Here is a 15,505-nt window from a genome sequence, read left to right on the forward strand (position 1 = left end):
GTTGCGTGACATTTTAAAGGCAACCTGCGCCACTTGTATGTGAAGCACTATTTTAATGGAGACGCATAAGAACAAATTAAAACAGTTGAAAAAACAATACGTACAACATGTCGTTTATTTATTTCTTTTTTTTTTTTACACATTTTAGGACTTTTGTAAAAAAAAATATATATCAGGCTTTACATTTGAATGACTTCAATTGACTTCACTGGAAGGCTTTTATTCAGTCTCTCACTGCGGCTCAGTGACAAATCGCCCATGGACTGAAACTGCAGAGCATTGGTGTCCAACTCTGGCCCGCGGGCCAAATTTGGCCCGTAGTCTAATTATATTTGGCCCGTGAGACCAAATGACTACTGTACCATTTTACATTCTATATGATAATAGTAATTTTAAAAACTAAACATTGTATTGCATTAATAAAACCGCTTATAATATAAAGTTTTCCAAAAAAAAAAAAAAAAAAATCTGAATTTATATTGTTTTTAAAAAATTAAACGCTGGCCCGCGGCTTTGTTCAAGTTTTACTTTTCGGCCCACTGTGAATTTGAGTTTGAGTCGGCCCTCTTTTTCTTGTCTTACTTTAGACATGTCAGTCCAAGGTGTTTGATCTGTCTGACGGGGTTTCCCAATATGCCTGGTTCCCGTGTCATGACGCCCGCAAGACTCCCTGGGGATACCCAAACTACTGGCTTAAGGTAAAAGCACATGGATCAATCTATCACTTGACACTGATGGTTGAGTCAATCAGAATTTTGATTCAGAGTTATAAATAAAAAAAATACACATAAGGAATACTAACTAGAAATATTTAAATTCAGTGTTTTATCTGTGTGTGCCTCTACTTGTAGTTAATGAACCTCCTGTTGTAGACCAGAAGTTGGTCTAGCACAGGGGTGGGCAAACGTTTTGATTGGCGGGCCTCGATGGGTTCTAAAATTTGACAGAGGGGCCGGACCAGGACCAGATGGATGGAGTGTTTTGGTCACCTCACCTCATCGGCAAAAAAAAAAAAAAATACATAAAATTTGTGAACAAAAGCATGACAACAATATATATGTCTTGTGAAAAACTACAGTATTTAGAAAATTAAACATGAGGTTTATTCATTTCATTTTTTTTCAAGTTGGGCGGGCCGGATTGAAACATTTAACGGGCCGCATGTGGCCCCCGGGCCGTAGTTTGCCCACGCCTGGACTCTACCACATTGTGATGCAGCATAACATCATTTCCTCATAACAGTGGCTACTTTCTTTAGGACATAAAACACAAGCTTAAGCCCCGACACACACCCTGAGTTCATGAAACATGAACTTTTAAGATTTTTGGCCGAGAAGAGGGGACATAAAAAATGTGCCCACATTCCACAGCCACTTGCGTTTACGGTGCAATATAAGCAAAGTGAAAAAAAGCTCAGAGGGAAAAACGCTTCTAGCGAAGTTGGTTTCACTCATCGGCAATCGGTTCTCTTCTTCCCTCATCCAGGCTCACTTCTCTCATCCGATGGTGGCTGCGGCGGTGATCATCCACCTGGCGGCTGATGGGACGGGTTACATCGACCAGACTCAGTGTAACATCACCGTCCAGCTGGTAGACACCAAAGACGGAATCCATAGTCTTGGCAAGAACTTTTTCGTCATCAATGTTCTGTTCATTCATCAAACAACAACAAAAAAACACATTTTATCGCATTGAACCAAAAAAAAAAAAATCCCCAAATATTTCAAAACTATCTTCTCTTGGTCCTCCTCCACAGGCGATTGGCGACTGAGTTGCCGTATGAATCCGTTGGTGATTCCGGTGAGCCACGACTTATCGGTGGCCTTCTACCACACCAAGGCCATCTTGGTCATGTTCGCCTCCCGCTTGGTGGCCATCTCCGGCGTCGGCTTGCGCTCTTTCCAGTCCTTTGACCCCATCACCATCAGCGGTTGCCAGAGCAATGAGATCTACAACCCCACCGGTCAAAGGTGAGTCAACTCAAACAAAAGTCTTCCCGCCATTGTTGATGCCATACAAATCGGAGTCTGACTAAAAATTAGTAAATGTAAAAATGTGTTTATGCCGAATGATGGCGTGCCATACCACAGGAATCAGACATGCTTCATTTACTCCAAATCACTCCGAGACACAATTCCGCGAATGTGCTAAACATTGCCTGTATTCACCGGGAAGTTTATTTATACGGCCCTGACGGACAAATTTCCTCTGACCAGAAATGATTCTCCCAAAAAATCGAGCAAAGCAGATGTCTTGATTTCCCCACAAAAACACACCACTGGAATTGCCGTATGAGTAAAATATATGTGTGTGTGGGGGTGTGTGTGTGTGTGCATCTCTCTCTCACTCTCTCTCCATATATATATATATATATATATATATATTAGTTTTTTGAATATCGTGATCTGTATTATTGCGATATTTATCACGTACCTAGCGAAAAAATAATAATAAAAAAAATGAATAATATTCTAATGAGAGATTTTTTTTTTTCATGCAGCAAAATTAGTAAACTCAATGTATTCTTTGCTAATTAATTGTAATTACCCAAGATTATGTTGAACTATTGGATGGTGATGCGTCTGACTGCAACACTGTGTGTGAGTAAGTTTTGGGAAAACAAACATGTGATGCCGCCAGACACTAAAAATCAAACACAAACATCACCGACAATTGTTGATCTCATTTCTCTGTTTTTTTTTTTTTTATTGGCCCGCCAATGTGATTTAGCAGTAAAATTTGTCCATTCCAAGTTTTGGTACCAAACTTTTTTTTTGGGTGACGAGTCACTTACCACAAATAGCACGACATCTGACCACACGCACAAAGGAACTCGCATTGTTTACCCGATTGCCACACCGTTGTCACGCAGGCGACTGTTCGCGTTGATGATGAATTCAAACACACACACACACACACACACACACACACACAACTTTGCCGCGCCACATGCTGCGAGTAAATATCACAATCCACAAAGGACGACGTTTGTTTGTGAAGGTGTGCGGCCAGCGATAGAGCTGTTTGTGCCATTTGTCATGGACCAAAACCTCCTAAATGGATTTAGGACTTCATTTGCAACACGCGCTCATTTGACCGACTCATATCTGTGAAAAGAATGACATTTATTTGATCGTTTGGTGGAAAGGTCGAATACTATTTTTTGTAGACTTGGAAATAAATTCTTAATTAAAACAGGATAAACAGAAAATAAAACTCCAACATCAAAAGGTCAAAAGCCAAAGAAAAAGCCCAAAAATAAATAAATAAATAAAATAAATAAATAAAAAATTTCTTAGACTTAATGCCGGCTGACCTGAGGTCACATGCGACTTTTCAGGCTTCCTTTTAATCCAATTTCTAATTTTGCGGGCACAGAAGCCAACACCCCCCCCCTCCAACTCTCTTTGCCATCTTCTCCAAGTTTTCCCCCTTTTTATGTGCCTCCAGCTCTGGTGCTGCCTCGCTCACACACATTTCCTGTAACATTCCAAAACACCACATCCCTGCCACAACCCCCTCCCCCTTCTCATTCGCCTCCACTCGGAGTCGTTAACAACAGTAAAAGCTATTAAACGTCACTTTTTGCACCGTTTCAGTCTTTTCGTGCCAGTCTATGGTTAAGTATCGTGTTATACGATGCACTTTTCATTGGGAAAAGCCGAAGGGGAGGCTTAATATTGGGTGGTTAAATTCAAATTTACGACACAATGATTCCAAGTGCCCACTAAAGAATATAGGGAACCTCCAGTTTGCCTCGTATACCTACACTGAAAAAAAAAAAAGAAAGATGAGAGTTGAACTTACTCCATTTTATTTCATGATGAGGATGTTTCATCTGGATGCAAATAAATTTTTAAGCAGAGTAATAAATATATCCGTATCCTGATTGTCTTGTTTCGTGCGACCGGCTGACGAGTTGAGTCGATTCATCAACCCTAATGAGGCATTTTATAGCATGTGAATAACATTTTAATGCGGTGTTGAATTATTTTTATCTTTTTATTAAACTGTATTTATTATTAAAATTCATTTAAATGTAATATATATTCATAGTCACATTTTTATTTTTATTGTATTTATTTATATTAGATTTATTATCATTAGAGATATCTCGCTATATCGATAAATATCGCTATATATATTGATATACCGATATATAGATATAGATATATATTAATTTTATGACTATATTTTGTGTGTCTTTAAATACATTACAATTTATATTATTTTTTTATGTTATCCACTCTTAATTCACCAAGGCCGACCTGCAGGATTCGTATCTTGCCCAAGGAGACTTTGACAGCAGAAAATGGTCGCCGGGATTCGAACCAACCGAGCCACTGCTGCTTCTGACTGTCCAAAACAGACAATGATAGCATCATTATTAGCACCGCGGTGCATATTTAAACATTTTATTTAGCCTAATTCCATTACGAATAACAAATTCTCACGCTTGTCAGGGGCGAGATGGAACCGTCGGGCACCGGCGCGTTCATAAAGTCTACATAGGCAGCCTGTGATTCGGTGAAAGGGGGAACAAAAAAAAAAAAAAACACTTAAACAAGAAAGATTACAGCTACAAGAGCGGCTGTAAAACAAATGGTCAAAGAGATAAAACTCAAGATTGAATTTCAGCGGCACAGACACTAACACTTTCTGTGTGGACCCCAACATGGGAGAAATAAAATAAAATCATGATAATAATAAAAAGTTGCCAGCTTGAGCGTGAAATGCCAAGACCGTCCTTGTATCCTGCCTCTCCTCATTCACACGTCACTCCACAATGTGTCTTCGTCCTCAACCTTCACTCCCCCCCCCCCCCCCCCCCTCAAGCCAAATATGGCTATCGTCTGTCTCCGAGTGGTTTATCGATCCGATATGTAAAGCAGTCATTGATGGATGGGGGTGCTCGCTGACATTTTGCAGTGTGATTTCACCCGTATGTAACTTTTCATTTCACTTCTTTTTTTTTTTTTAATCATTTTAACCCCACTCCCCCTCCCCCCTTTCCCATCACCTTCCCAGTTGCGTACATTATTCGTGCGAAGCCATCGACTGCCAGGAGCCCTTGATCCGCAATGCAGAGCTCAAGTGCAGCAACGCCGGCCGCCACTTCTACAACGGCGACCGCTGCACCATCTCCTGCAACTCGGGATACGTCCTGCAGATCCACCAGGATGATGACATCATCAAGAGCCAGGTGAACACACACACACACACACACACACACAGTCCAGCTGATGTGCAGTACATCGAGCGTATCGGGACATGCGTGCCACTGCGAATGCACACACGATGCAAACTTCAGCACACAAGTGGCCAGAAGAGAGCTTCTGCTTCTGCTTGCCTCTGCACTTATTTTGTCGCCTGCCAGTAGCACAGCCATTCCCCCAGGGTGGGTGAAGCAGGGGGGTGGGGGGGGGGGGGGGATGACATCATCCAGGTAGGCGAAGTGCGACACCGAGGTGCAGGCGAGAAGTCCACCGGGCGCCTCCTCTCCGCACACGTGAGCACCTCCGTCCCCTCTCCGAGAACGCTACGCCATCATCTCAGACAGTCACTTTGTGTGACTGTCGCTCCGCCGGGACCATGACATCATCGCATAGTGTCTGCTCCCCCCCCCTTCTCCCTCTTTCCCGCCCTCCGCCCCTCCCTCCCTGTGCTCGCTCCATCTTGACACGCGCGCACACAGTAAAGCCGCTGTTTAAGTGCAGAGATTTGCTCGCGCGCCGGCACATAAAAGCCACTTGCATGTCGGAACTGACACGTAGACGGGAAATTGCACTCGATGGCGTGCATAAACACCGATGCAGATACACGCACTTGCAAGTAAATAAACAAAACAGGAGAGCGGACACCATGCCGTAAAGCATTTGGATTGGGCTCCACGATCCTGCCAAGGCCAATTGAAGCGCTTGATCCCTCACACTGAAGCCAGACAATCTAAGAAGAAAGCCGATAAGAGAACAAAGTATCCAACGTCGCGTTCATGTTGAATCATTTGAAAAGTGAGCAGACTTGAGTCGGAATGGCGTCCTTTCTAGCTGTCCCTGATGTGTCCTCTGCTCAATGACCCGATCTGCACTGTACATGTGCATAAAGAGCCACATGGGAATAATTACCCGAGCGTGAGTGTGGAGGTGCATTTCCATCCCCAAACACAATAGTTCCCCATTAAGTCTGAGCGTGTCGCTAATTGGATTCGGTTTTGATTGACGGCGCACTTTGTGGCTATTTATCAATGCCAATTCGTTTAGTGATAAATTATGCTTTTTCAGAGTGGCGGGGGCAGGTATGAGCGGGAAAATGTGGAAAGGGGAGGGACAGCGGCAAATAGGGAAGATAGTAAAGTGGGACTTGAATTATACTACAAAGTCGTTTAACTGTGCCGGAAGAGAAGTTTGACGCAGTTTTTGGGCGGGAGCACACGCCTCCTGCTTCATCTTTATCCTGGTGAGGGTCGCGGGCACGCCGTCGCTAGTGACGGGAAATTGAAGCTTCAAATGAACCAGTTGTTGTATTTTTGAGGCCTCTAGATGGCACTGTTGGTTTAAATAAAGGGTTTAAAAAAAATGGCAAGTCAGCCCAATGTCGAACAGAGAGTGCCCTCTACTGGAGTCTAGAAATACTACAACTGGATCATGAAGCCGATTTGAAGCTTCATTTACCCATCACTAGCCGTCGCCTATCACAGCTGTCTTACACTCAAACTGGTGGACAGAGGCCACTTGCGAACAATTTAATAAGAAAAGTTGAACTATTTGTCTGACTTTGACTGTCACGGAACATTCACCCCAAAAAAATTTGAAAATTGATCCTTCATTAACGTCATGGGAACAGTCGTCAAATATTCAACCGAAGTCAGAGTTGCTCTTCGGGCACTAATATGGTTTGCGTCATTTCAGGTAGGATTCGTGTTCCTCCTGACTCTCAAATTTTGTATTTTAAGTAGTCAGAGAGACTACCTTGCGCCAAAAAACATCAACATAAATTCACATTATTTTTAAACGGGCCTCGTGCTGTCACTCGGGGCGCATAAATCACTCCGCAAAGCTCACATGTCGTCAATAATAGAGCTGATGCTGCAAAGTAGTTGTGCTGACAGAATGATGTTTATAATTACTCTATAGAATTTGGCGGGGTTGAATGGGAGGAGGATGTGGTGGTGTTTTTTTTTTTTTTTTTTACGGCCATTTGTCGAAGCACAGGACAAACAAGACAAATGAGAAGGAGATTTAAGGCTAACACTGGCGACGCCCATTTTTACATCCCAATGTCAAAAGCGAGGTCAGTCATGAGCTGATGTTCCTTTGCAAAGTCAAAGGAAGTTAAAAAACATGGAGTTTGAACAAGATCAAATATCAGATGGCCCTCGTTACGACTTGATGATTTGTGATCAAAAGCTAAAATTTGACATTGTTGGGGTAACCCCAAGGAATTTTTGGGGCGGTCAATATTATTGTTAAACCAAATAAATTGCCAATTTGGCCGTTGTAAAGTTTCTTCCGAATACAACCTTACTTGGAGATTTTTTTTCTGATTGCCACAAAATTGAAACCATGTTTATTATTTGGCAACTATTCGAGTTCAAGCATGAGAGCTTGTTGATCGCGTTAATATTCTGCTACTATACTCGTATGACAATAATGTTAAAACATGACTTTGCTTGTATCACATCACGCTGAGAGTTTAGACTCTGGAATATATTATTCAAAATATAATTCAGCTCAATGGGACATTTCTTTTTGAAAGGGAACCAAAAAGTTTGAAGGAATGGATTGCGGTTGCCTTGTTGCTGAAGTTGAAAAGTTCAGCAGGCAGAGACGTCTTATCGCCGTCCATTAGCGTGTGGTATCTTTTTGACATTAAAAAATAAAAAAAAGATCTAGGAACACATTCTTCTCTGGAATAATTCAATCTTAGATCTTCTCGTACCCCCCCCCTCCATCCGTACATTTATGCAAATGTTGTGGCTGTCTTTTTGGGGGGAACTAGATGCTCAGGTCAGGCATGCCATGGAAGGTCCCAGAGGCCTCTTAGCAGCTACGTTGACATTATTTTAAGTGAAATTTGAATGACACATGCTCTTGATGGGAACAACGTGTTCCAGAGACCTGGGACAAAGCAAGTTTCCCCCACATTACAGCAATCTTATCTGTCATACAAGTGTAAAAAAAAAAAAAAAAGTTAACCGCTGTTAAAAGTGAAACAATAACACACGTGAGATTTTATTTTTAGACAAAATGTAATAAAGTTATTTAATGGTTAATGCAGTTTAAAAAAATAATTTATTAAATATTTATGTGTTCTATTTTTGGTCAAATATACTATATATTTATATATATATTTTTTTTTTTTTACATGAATTGTGTTGGATCTGGGCTCACTGCAAACACGGAACTAAAACACTAACTTACATAACTTGATAACAGAAAATAATTATGAAACCAAAACGAATATCCTACCCAACTGTTGTTCCAAGCAAGCTAATAGTCCCTCCTCAAAAGATTCCAAACACTTTGACCCTCATCAAATCTCTGGCCAAGTTGGAACAAGCTATTTAAAAAGTGCAATTCTGGAAAACGTCAATTCCTCAGCTCTGCGTCATCGCCCTTGCCCCCTTTCCAGTATGTCACATTTTTTTTCTAAGTGTTTCCCTTTTTTTTTCTTTTTAAAGCTTGTAAGCAGAATTAACATCCTTAAGACAAAATGAACCTCGAATGTGAACGCTCCAAAGGCCCCTAAAAACACCCAAATAGCAGACAAACATGTTGCTTGTTATTTTATTAAGATTGCAATATTTTATTTATATCTCAAATAGCGGGCACGAAGTGGCGTACTCTTAACAGACTGTGACAATTTCTGGCAACAAGTTTAAAAATTGTTGTTGAAATCTTCTCCCGCAAACGCGAGTTCAACTATTCGTAGTGCTTCAGACAATCAGTAAGCGTTCGCGCAAGACCGTAGCCTAACTCGCCATCTGTTCATATCCCGTATTTACATTTTTGCTAAACTAAATTAACTAAATTGCTCTGATTATTTTGAAGAAGCCAGCAGCCGCATGTAAAGCCGCATATAAACCGTGCTTTGTTTGATTTACCGTGCACCGAGTGCAATTGTTGCTGCGCGCGTTCTCGCTCGTGATTGGTCCGTTTGGTCACATGCTGTGATGACGAGCCGGAAGTGAGGATCCGCAGCTCGTTGCTGCTTCTGCTACGCTAGCTAGCATCGCGACTTGATCCGTATTGCCATACAATTCAAAGACTTATCTTATCACCTAAGTCCCTTTCTTCTTTTTCTATTATTGCTTCTGTCACTTTATTCGATCTTTGGTAAAGCAAAAACGGTGACTGGTAATGGCCATGCCACGAAGAGTCAACTACATTCTGTGGTATCCTAGCAAGTATCGGCTGTAGCGACCTCCCTGGACTGGAGTGAAACTACAGCACGTTTTCAAAAGAAGTCGTGAAGTTGCACCTCGTCGTCAGTCCATACAAACTTCTCTTTTGGTTGCTCTTTTTGCATTCCCCGCCATTGATATTAGCTTGGAATCTGTTCATTTGATATGAGCATCACAAACACATTGGGCAAACCACAGAATGTTTATATCACATCTGTCAAACATTCCCTGTACAGCTTCAAAATTGCGGTCTGCAACATGTTTATAACCTGAAAAGGTTATTATGCGCTTAAATCCGTCAATGATTCTGGTTCCTTCGCTCATTCATTAAGTTACAATGCGAGCTTATATCGTTGCCAGAGTCCAATCCTTATTGGGTTTTGTCACTCAAAAACTCTCTGATTATATTATATTTTTTTCTCCTCAAAAATCGGTTGGCTAGACATCAAGTCAACCTCAGCCAAAATGCCAGCGGGAGTCCTTTTTATTGTACAATACGAGCTTCGAGTCTACACGTGTCCAAATGTACGCTGAAAATGTGTTTCCTTTGCTGTTTCAGTGCATCAAATCGTCCAAATGATGAATGGAATAATGGCATATGGCTGTTTCCATTTAACCATTCCAAATGCGCTCCTCCTATATAGCGCCATTAGAACGTATTAACGAAATACAACTGCGGTATAGGCCGCCGTCATACTTTTCACATGTGCTCATGTGTTTGTGTGCCGCTTGAGGAAAAAGTTCTGGCTCGAATGAAGACGCCGTCGTTCTGTTGGTTCTTGCGTCTAATAGGCTGCCTGGCTTGAATTAGGCAGAGTGGCCAAAGGTTGTTAAAGTGGCTACTGGAGGAGCGCTAGTCAGCTGTAAAGTTTTTAAAGGAGGGAAACTTCCCGCAAATGTACACGCCATGGAGGCACTCACGGCCTTATGCGTCCTATCGCAGCCTACCACAGACGTTTAACAGCACAACATTGTCATCGGATGGCTTCCCTTTGCGTTTGAAGAACCTTGCATGCGTAGTCTTTGTAATCATATTAGCTCTCGGGGGATAAATGACGACCCCGCTCACATGGGACGCATGTGTTGCCTTCTAAGCGTCCAATCTCGCTGGGAGTTTATTTATTTGGAGTGAACCTGATACTGTTATGCGGTGTCATATGCTGGGATCCAGATGAAAGCGTCAAATTAATGACGGCAGAGAAATAAGGGGTTTGTGTTGCAAAAGAAATGTCGGCTAAATTGTGTGACGTTTACAGTTGGACACTCTTTAAAGCAGGGGGAAAAAAAAAAAAAAAAGTGGCGAAATTTATGTTAAAAACACAGATTTTTTTTTCCTTTATTTAGTCTGAGCTGGCGTGGGGATGTCAAAATGATAAAAGTTTCCCAGCTTTGTTGCAAGATTTGTTGGCGTGGTCGTAAATTCGAGCATTCCCGTTGTGTAACATGTTGCTAGTTAATCGGAGAGGATGAAAACACTTGAGGTTTGGACGGCACTCCGCATTTTGCTTTAATCCCTGCGAATACCGCAAGACAACTAATTTACAGGAATCATTGTTATTTCTGTTAGGTGAAATCGGACCATCAGAGATTTCACATTTGAGACATTTTTAAAACATTTTTGTTGATTTTACCGCCCCCCCGCTTACATTTTCTTTTCTTTTTCCATCAACTCATATCTTCCCTATATGGGCATAAACCTTTTAGATTAGCCATTCCTGAATTTCCTGCTTGTTGCCTCTCATTCGACCCCTTCGATTGCTCTCAAAGCAGTAAACTTGAAGTTCTGACGTCATTTTTGATGAGATGATTTAGATTTATGGTTATCTGTCATGTGTCAATCAATAAATCATGCCGCTAAGCTAGCTTAGCTTGGTCGGTCAAAGCTGTGGATGTGCGATTGCGCCATTTTCCTGATATTTCTCACCACAAGACCCCAAAAAAAAAAAAAAAATGATGGTCTCTCTGTCAAAAAACAAATAATTAAATTGAGGCTCAGAAATCGATTGAATTTCTGTTGCAAAACATCCCGCGTGTCTTTGTGTGTGTGTGTGTGTGTGTGTGTGAGTGCTTCCCAGAAATTGACACACCGCCACCTAAGTCCGCCCGGCTTTGTGTTAGCGTTGAGGTATTAGGTGCACTTGTGGGATATCAATTGTCAGAGTGGCACAAGTTGCCCTTACAAATGCTCCTGTTGGTTACTTGAGCTGCGTGCGGCTTACTGACACGCCGTAAGATATGACCAATCGAGTTTTATTCCGCCGCATGCCGATTAAAAAAGCACGGATTTGACATCCGTTGAGTTTTTGCGTTGAAGAGTCAAAAAGCACTAAAAGTAATTTGAATGTTTACGGACTTATATATTTAATATTGGAACCAGATAGCGTTCAAAATGAAAACGGGTTCTCGTCCATGTCAGCTTGGATCACCGGCGACCGATTGGGAACTTCTGCGATTTTTCTTTGAACAGGATCATCATTTTCTGCACGTGATATTTCCAACAGCAAATCGGTTCAGTTGACCGCCGAACTTTACAGAACTCTTTTCCACCGTGACGCAAAAGTGACAATTGTCCATCGACTACTCTGCAGACAGCAGTGAGTCTAGCGTTACCGTCCACAAGCGAACGATTACCGAATGATGCTCTGACTGAAAGAGTGTTGCTCAAATTTTTTCTGTTACGCCCCCCCCCAGTGAGAAGAAAACTATTCCCGCCCCCAACCCCACCCCCACTATAAATAATAGCATTTTTGTAGCAAAACAAACCGACACCGTGGAGTGCATACATAATGGGCAAGAAGAGCGCCACTGCCAACTACTGGTGTGGATGTGCAATTACACTCCCAAAGTTACGTTCCCAAAGAAACTTATTGAAACGAGTAGAACAATTTTTCAAATGATAATTTATCCTCCTTTGCAGTCTGACTCTTTGGTGACCATAACCTGCGCAAACGGCAAGTGGAACAAACAGGCATCCTGCGAGCCCGTCGACTGCGGTCTGCCCGACAAATACCACGTTCACCCGGCCAATTTCAACTTCCCCGAGGGCACCACCTATGGCAAGAAGAGCACGTTCCAGTGTCGCGAACCCGCCCAGCTTGTAGGTGAGCTGCCCCGCCGCACTCGTGCTTGTCTAGATAGTTTGTTTCAGGCTGACCTCAAAATACCTTCGGTAAAAAAAAAAAAAAAATCCCAAGATGGTACAAACCTAAGTGCAATCTATTGCTTCCCTCTCGGGTGAGGCCCGTCTCCTCTCTTACATTGTTTTCATATTTAAATTTTAATGCACATTAGGATCCTGGTAAGTTCTGCATTTTTTAGAGTCGAGTGCCGGGAGGTGCAAAGCAGGATGACATGACATTTAACAACCGCACATTTCATGACTGCTCCTTCAAGCCACGCCTCTTTTTCTTCTCTTTCTGACCTCCTGATCAGGTACCAACAACACTCTGACCTGCCTGGAGGATGGCTTGTGGTCCTTCCCGGAGGCTCTCTGCGAGCTCCGCTGCCCAGCTCCGCCTCCCGTGCCCAACGCCGTGCTACAGACTAAGCGCTGCAACGAGACGGGCCTCAAAGTGGGAACACTGTGCAAGTACAAGTGCAGGCCGGGCTACCACGTGACCAACAAACCAAAGAGGTAACGAGGCAAACAGAACCGGTTGATCACGAATGCATAAGCGGATTATTTAAAAAAAAACCTTCTCAACGCTTCTCTTCAGGCGTGCGTTTAAGCGTCAGTGTACCGAGGACGGCAGTTGGCTGGAGGGGGCGTGCGAACCGGTGACTTGCGACCCCCCACCGGCTATCTTCCACGGGTCGTACCACTGCACCGACGGCTTCCGCTTCGATAGCGTGTGCCGACTCAACTGCTCCGACCCGGCCGGTAATAGTGCTAATGCCGTCACTGGAGGCTCCGCCCACACGGTGAGGCTGCTGCACGCTCCATGCAAGCAGGTCTGTCCATATCTTCCGTCTCTTTCTCTTCTCCACTGTGCCTGTTATGCATGTGTTCTGCCATGACGTGTCATTTGTCGATTAATGAAAACATAACCGTTGATTTGGACTTCTTTTCCTCTTTCTGTTTTGTACCTTTTTGCAAAGAGAGATAAATGGATACATTTTAAGACATAATTAGGTACATAGATTACTAATGACATACTTATTATTTATTTCTTAATTTCGACAATGTTTTATTTTTTTTCTTATTTTTTTTCTTTAATACATCGAGAATTATTTTTTAGAATATATTTGTTAATAACAAAGTGTTCAATCAACCATGATTATTGATATTTTTAGTCATTCAAAGGGGAAGTCAACGCAATTTTTTTATTTGTATTTTTTCAATTATATGTTCTGCGCAGCCCCAACGAGTCTGATTATATTCTATTAAAATATGAACATGAAAATATGAAATAAATAATAACAATAATAAATAAATAAATAAATACAAAATAATAAATACATAAATAAATAAAAAATAATAATAATAAATGAATAAAACAATAATAAAATAAATAATAATAATAAAATAAATAAATAAATAAATAATATGAAAATCCACCTGTTTGTATCAATATTGAGCGGGTGCAACCATTTTCCCCTCTTGCTGTCGACGAAAAATAACTTCTTAGTATCTCAAGGCTCATCTTGCAAACTCATAAAAACAGGTGAGACGTGATCGGTCATGAATTGGCAAAAAAGGCCGTCACCTGAGATGAATAAAAACGGGCCGATCTGCATCTTAATTCATATTCCACAAACGCAATATGAATTGAAAAATATGTCAAAGTAATTTAAATATAAACAGATACATTACATTGTAACTATTTCACCTCATGAATAATTTCAATAATAATAATAACCAAAAAGGACCTATTTTGTGCATGAGATTGGTGTGGAAGAACCGAACCCGAAAACATTTCTTTACCTTTACCCCCAAAACACTTTCAGCTATTCAAGACAACGTAACGTGTTCTAAAAGTACCTGCCAGCTTTTATCAGGTACCGCTACTCCTTACGTTGTTTTCAGGTTCGCCGACTCCCAGAGCACCCCTTAGTTTGATGCCATTCTATTGAGAAGGCTATCGATTTCCACCACAGCCCTGCTTGCCATGGAATTCTGAAATGTATCCACCTCTTAATCTGCTCGGTCGCTCAGGCCTCATGACTTGGATGCCTGATAAAAAGTTGGATTGTATTTCCCCCCCCCACCCTTTTTGCAACGGGATGCCAACATAATGCCCTCGCCCTGCCACGTGGTTGACCGTGTCGGTGTATGCGTTGTTTTTGCAGGGCGCAGGCTCCAACGCGATCCGCTGTCGGAAGGACGGCAACTGGACGGGATCCTTCCGCCTCTGCGCCAACAGCAAAGGCCAGTGTTCTTTACCTCAAAACCTGCATTACAGCCTTCAGTACTCATGCAGGCGAGGACATGGCATAGGTGGGTATGCACGCCGGAATCCGTTTTTTTTTTTCTGATGTCGACTTTTTGGCTATTTTTCTCACATAACTGTTTCTGACCTCATCACTTGAATCCGGTGGGTTTTCTGCAAGTCCTTGCGTGGTAGGGTTGACCTCAGCAAATTAAGATCTTCTTAGACAGCCTACGCAGTACATTTAGCGTGGGGTGGGCTGGGGTTGCGTTTTGAGAATGGGAAGTTGTCGTAATTAAAAAAAGACCAAAGTTGCAACAGATTACCTCGCATTGCCCGACTTGGTTTGCATCCTTCCTTCCAATTAAGTCAGTCGTGGTGGTAAACCATCTAAGGTCTGAGCAAGCCTGAGGATGAGAACCCCCCCCCCTTACAAGCGATTCTTTGAAAATGTCAACAAAAAAATGAAAATCAAAAGCAGGATGTGAACTAAAATTGAAGAGAAACTGTCGTAGCCTTTGCTTCACCCATTCACGAAAGTTTTTTTTTTTTTTTTTTTTTGCTAATAGGCTAAGATCAAACTCATTTAATGAGGAATATAATCACTTGAAATGGGCGTAATGATTACCTGGTTCGGATCGATGGTGTCATGAAACAATTTAAGCAAAAGGGCGCGCACTACTCGACTCCAACCAGCAGAGGCGCTGTTGATTCTGCATTTGCTTGATTGCGA

At 42.1% G+C, this 15,505-nt stretch overlaps 1 protein-coding gene across 2 annotated transcripts in view; it reads left to right on the top strand.

The window, feature by feature from the left end:
• The window catches only part of pappaa (pregnancy-associated plasma protein A, pappalysin 1a), a 75,836-nt gene that overhangs the window by 46,291 nt on the left and 14,040 nt on the right, over positions 1–15,505 (top strand). Inside the window, exons 11-18 of one of the 2 annotated variants that reach the window (XM_088281915.1) lie at positions 588–698; positions 1,486–1,621; positions 1,757–1,970; positions 5,029–5,203; positions 12,321–12,504; positions 12,836–13,037; positions 13,120–13,354; positions 14,693–14,840. In XM_088281915.1, the coding sequence (XP_088138041.1) occupies positions 588–698; positions 1,486–1,621; positions 1,757–1,970; positions 5,029–5,203; positions 12,321–12,504; positions 12,836–13,037; positions 13,120–13,354; positions 14,693–14,840 (1,405 nt within the window). The remainder of the gene's footprint in view (positions 1–587; positions 699–1,485; positions 1,622–1,756; positions 1,971–5,028; positions 5,204–12,320; positions 12,505–12,835; positions 13,038–13,119; positions 13,355–14,692; positions 14,841–15,505) is intronic. The other variant, XM_088281916.1, reaches the window with a different exon arrangement.

Source organism: Idiotropiscis lumnitzeri, chromosome 18 (genome assembly GCF_059441095.1).
Source record: "Idiotropiscis lumnitzeri isolate Australia: NSW breed Sydney's pygmy pipehorse chromosome 18, RoL_Ilum_1.0, whole genome shotgun sequence".
In the NCBI taxonomy this organism is placed as follows: domain Eukaryota; kingdom Metazoa; phylum Chordata; class Actinopteri; order Syngnathiformes; family Syngnathidae; genus Idiotropiscis; species Idiotropiscis lumnitzeri.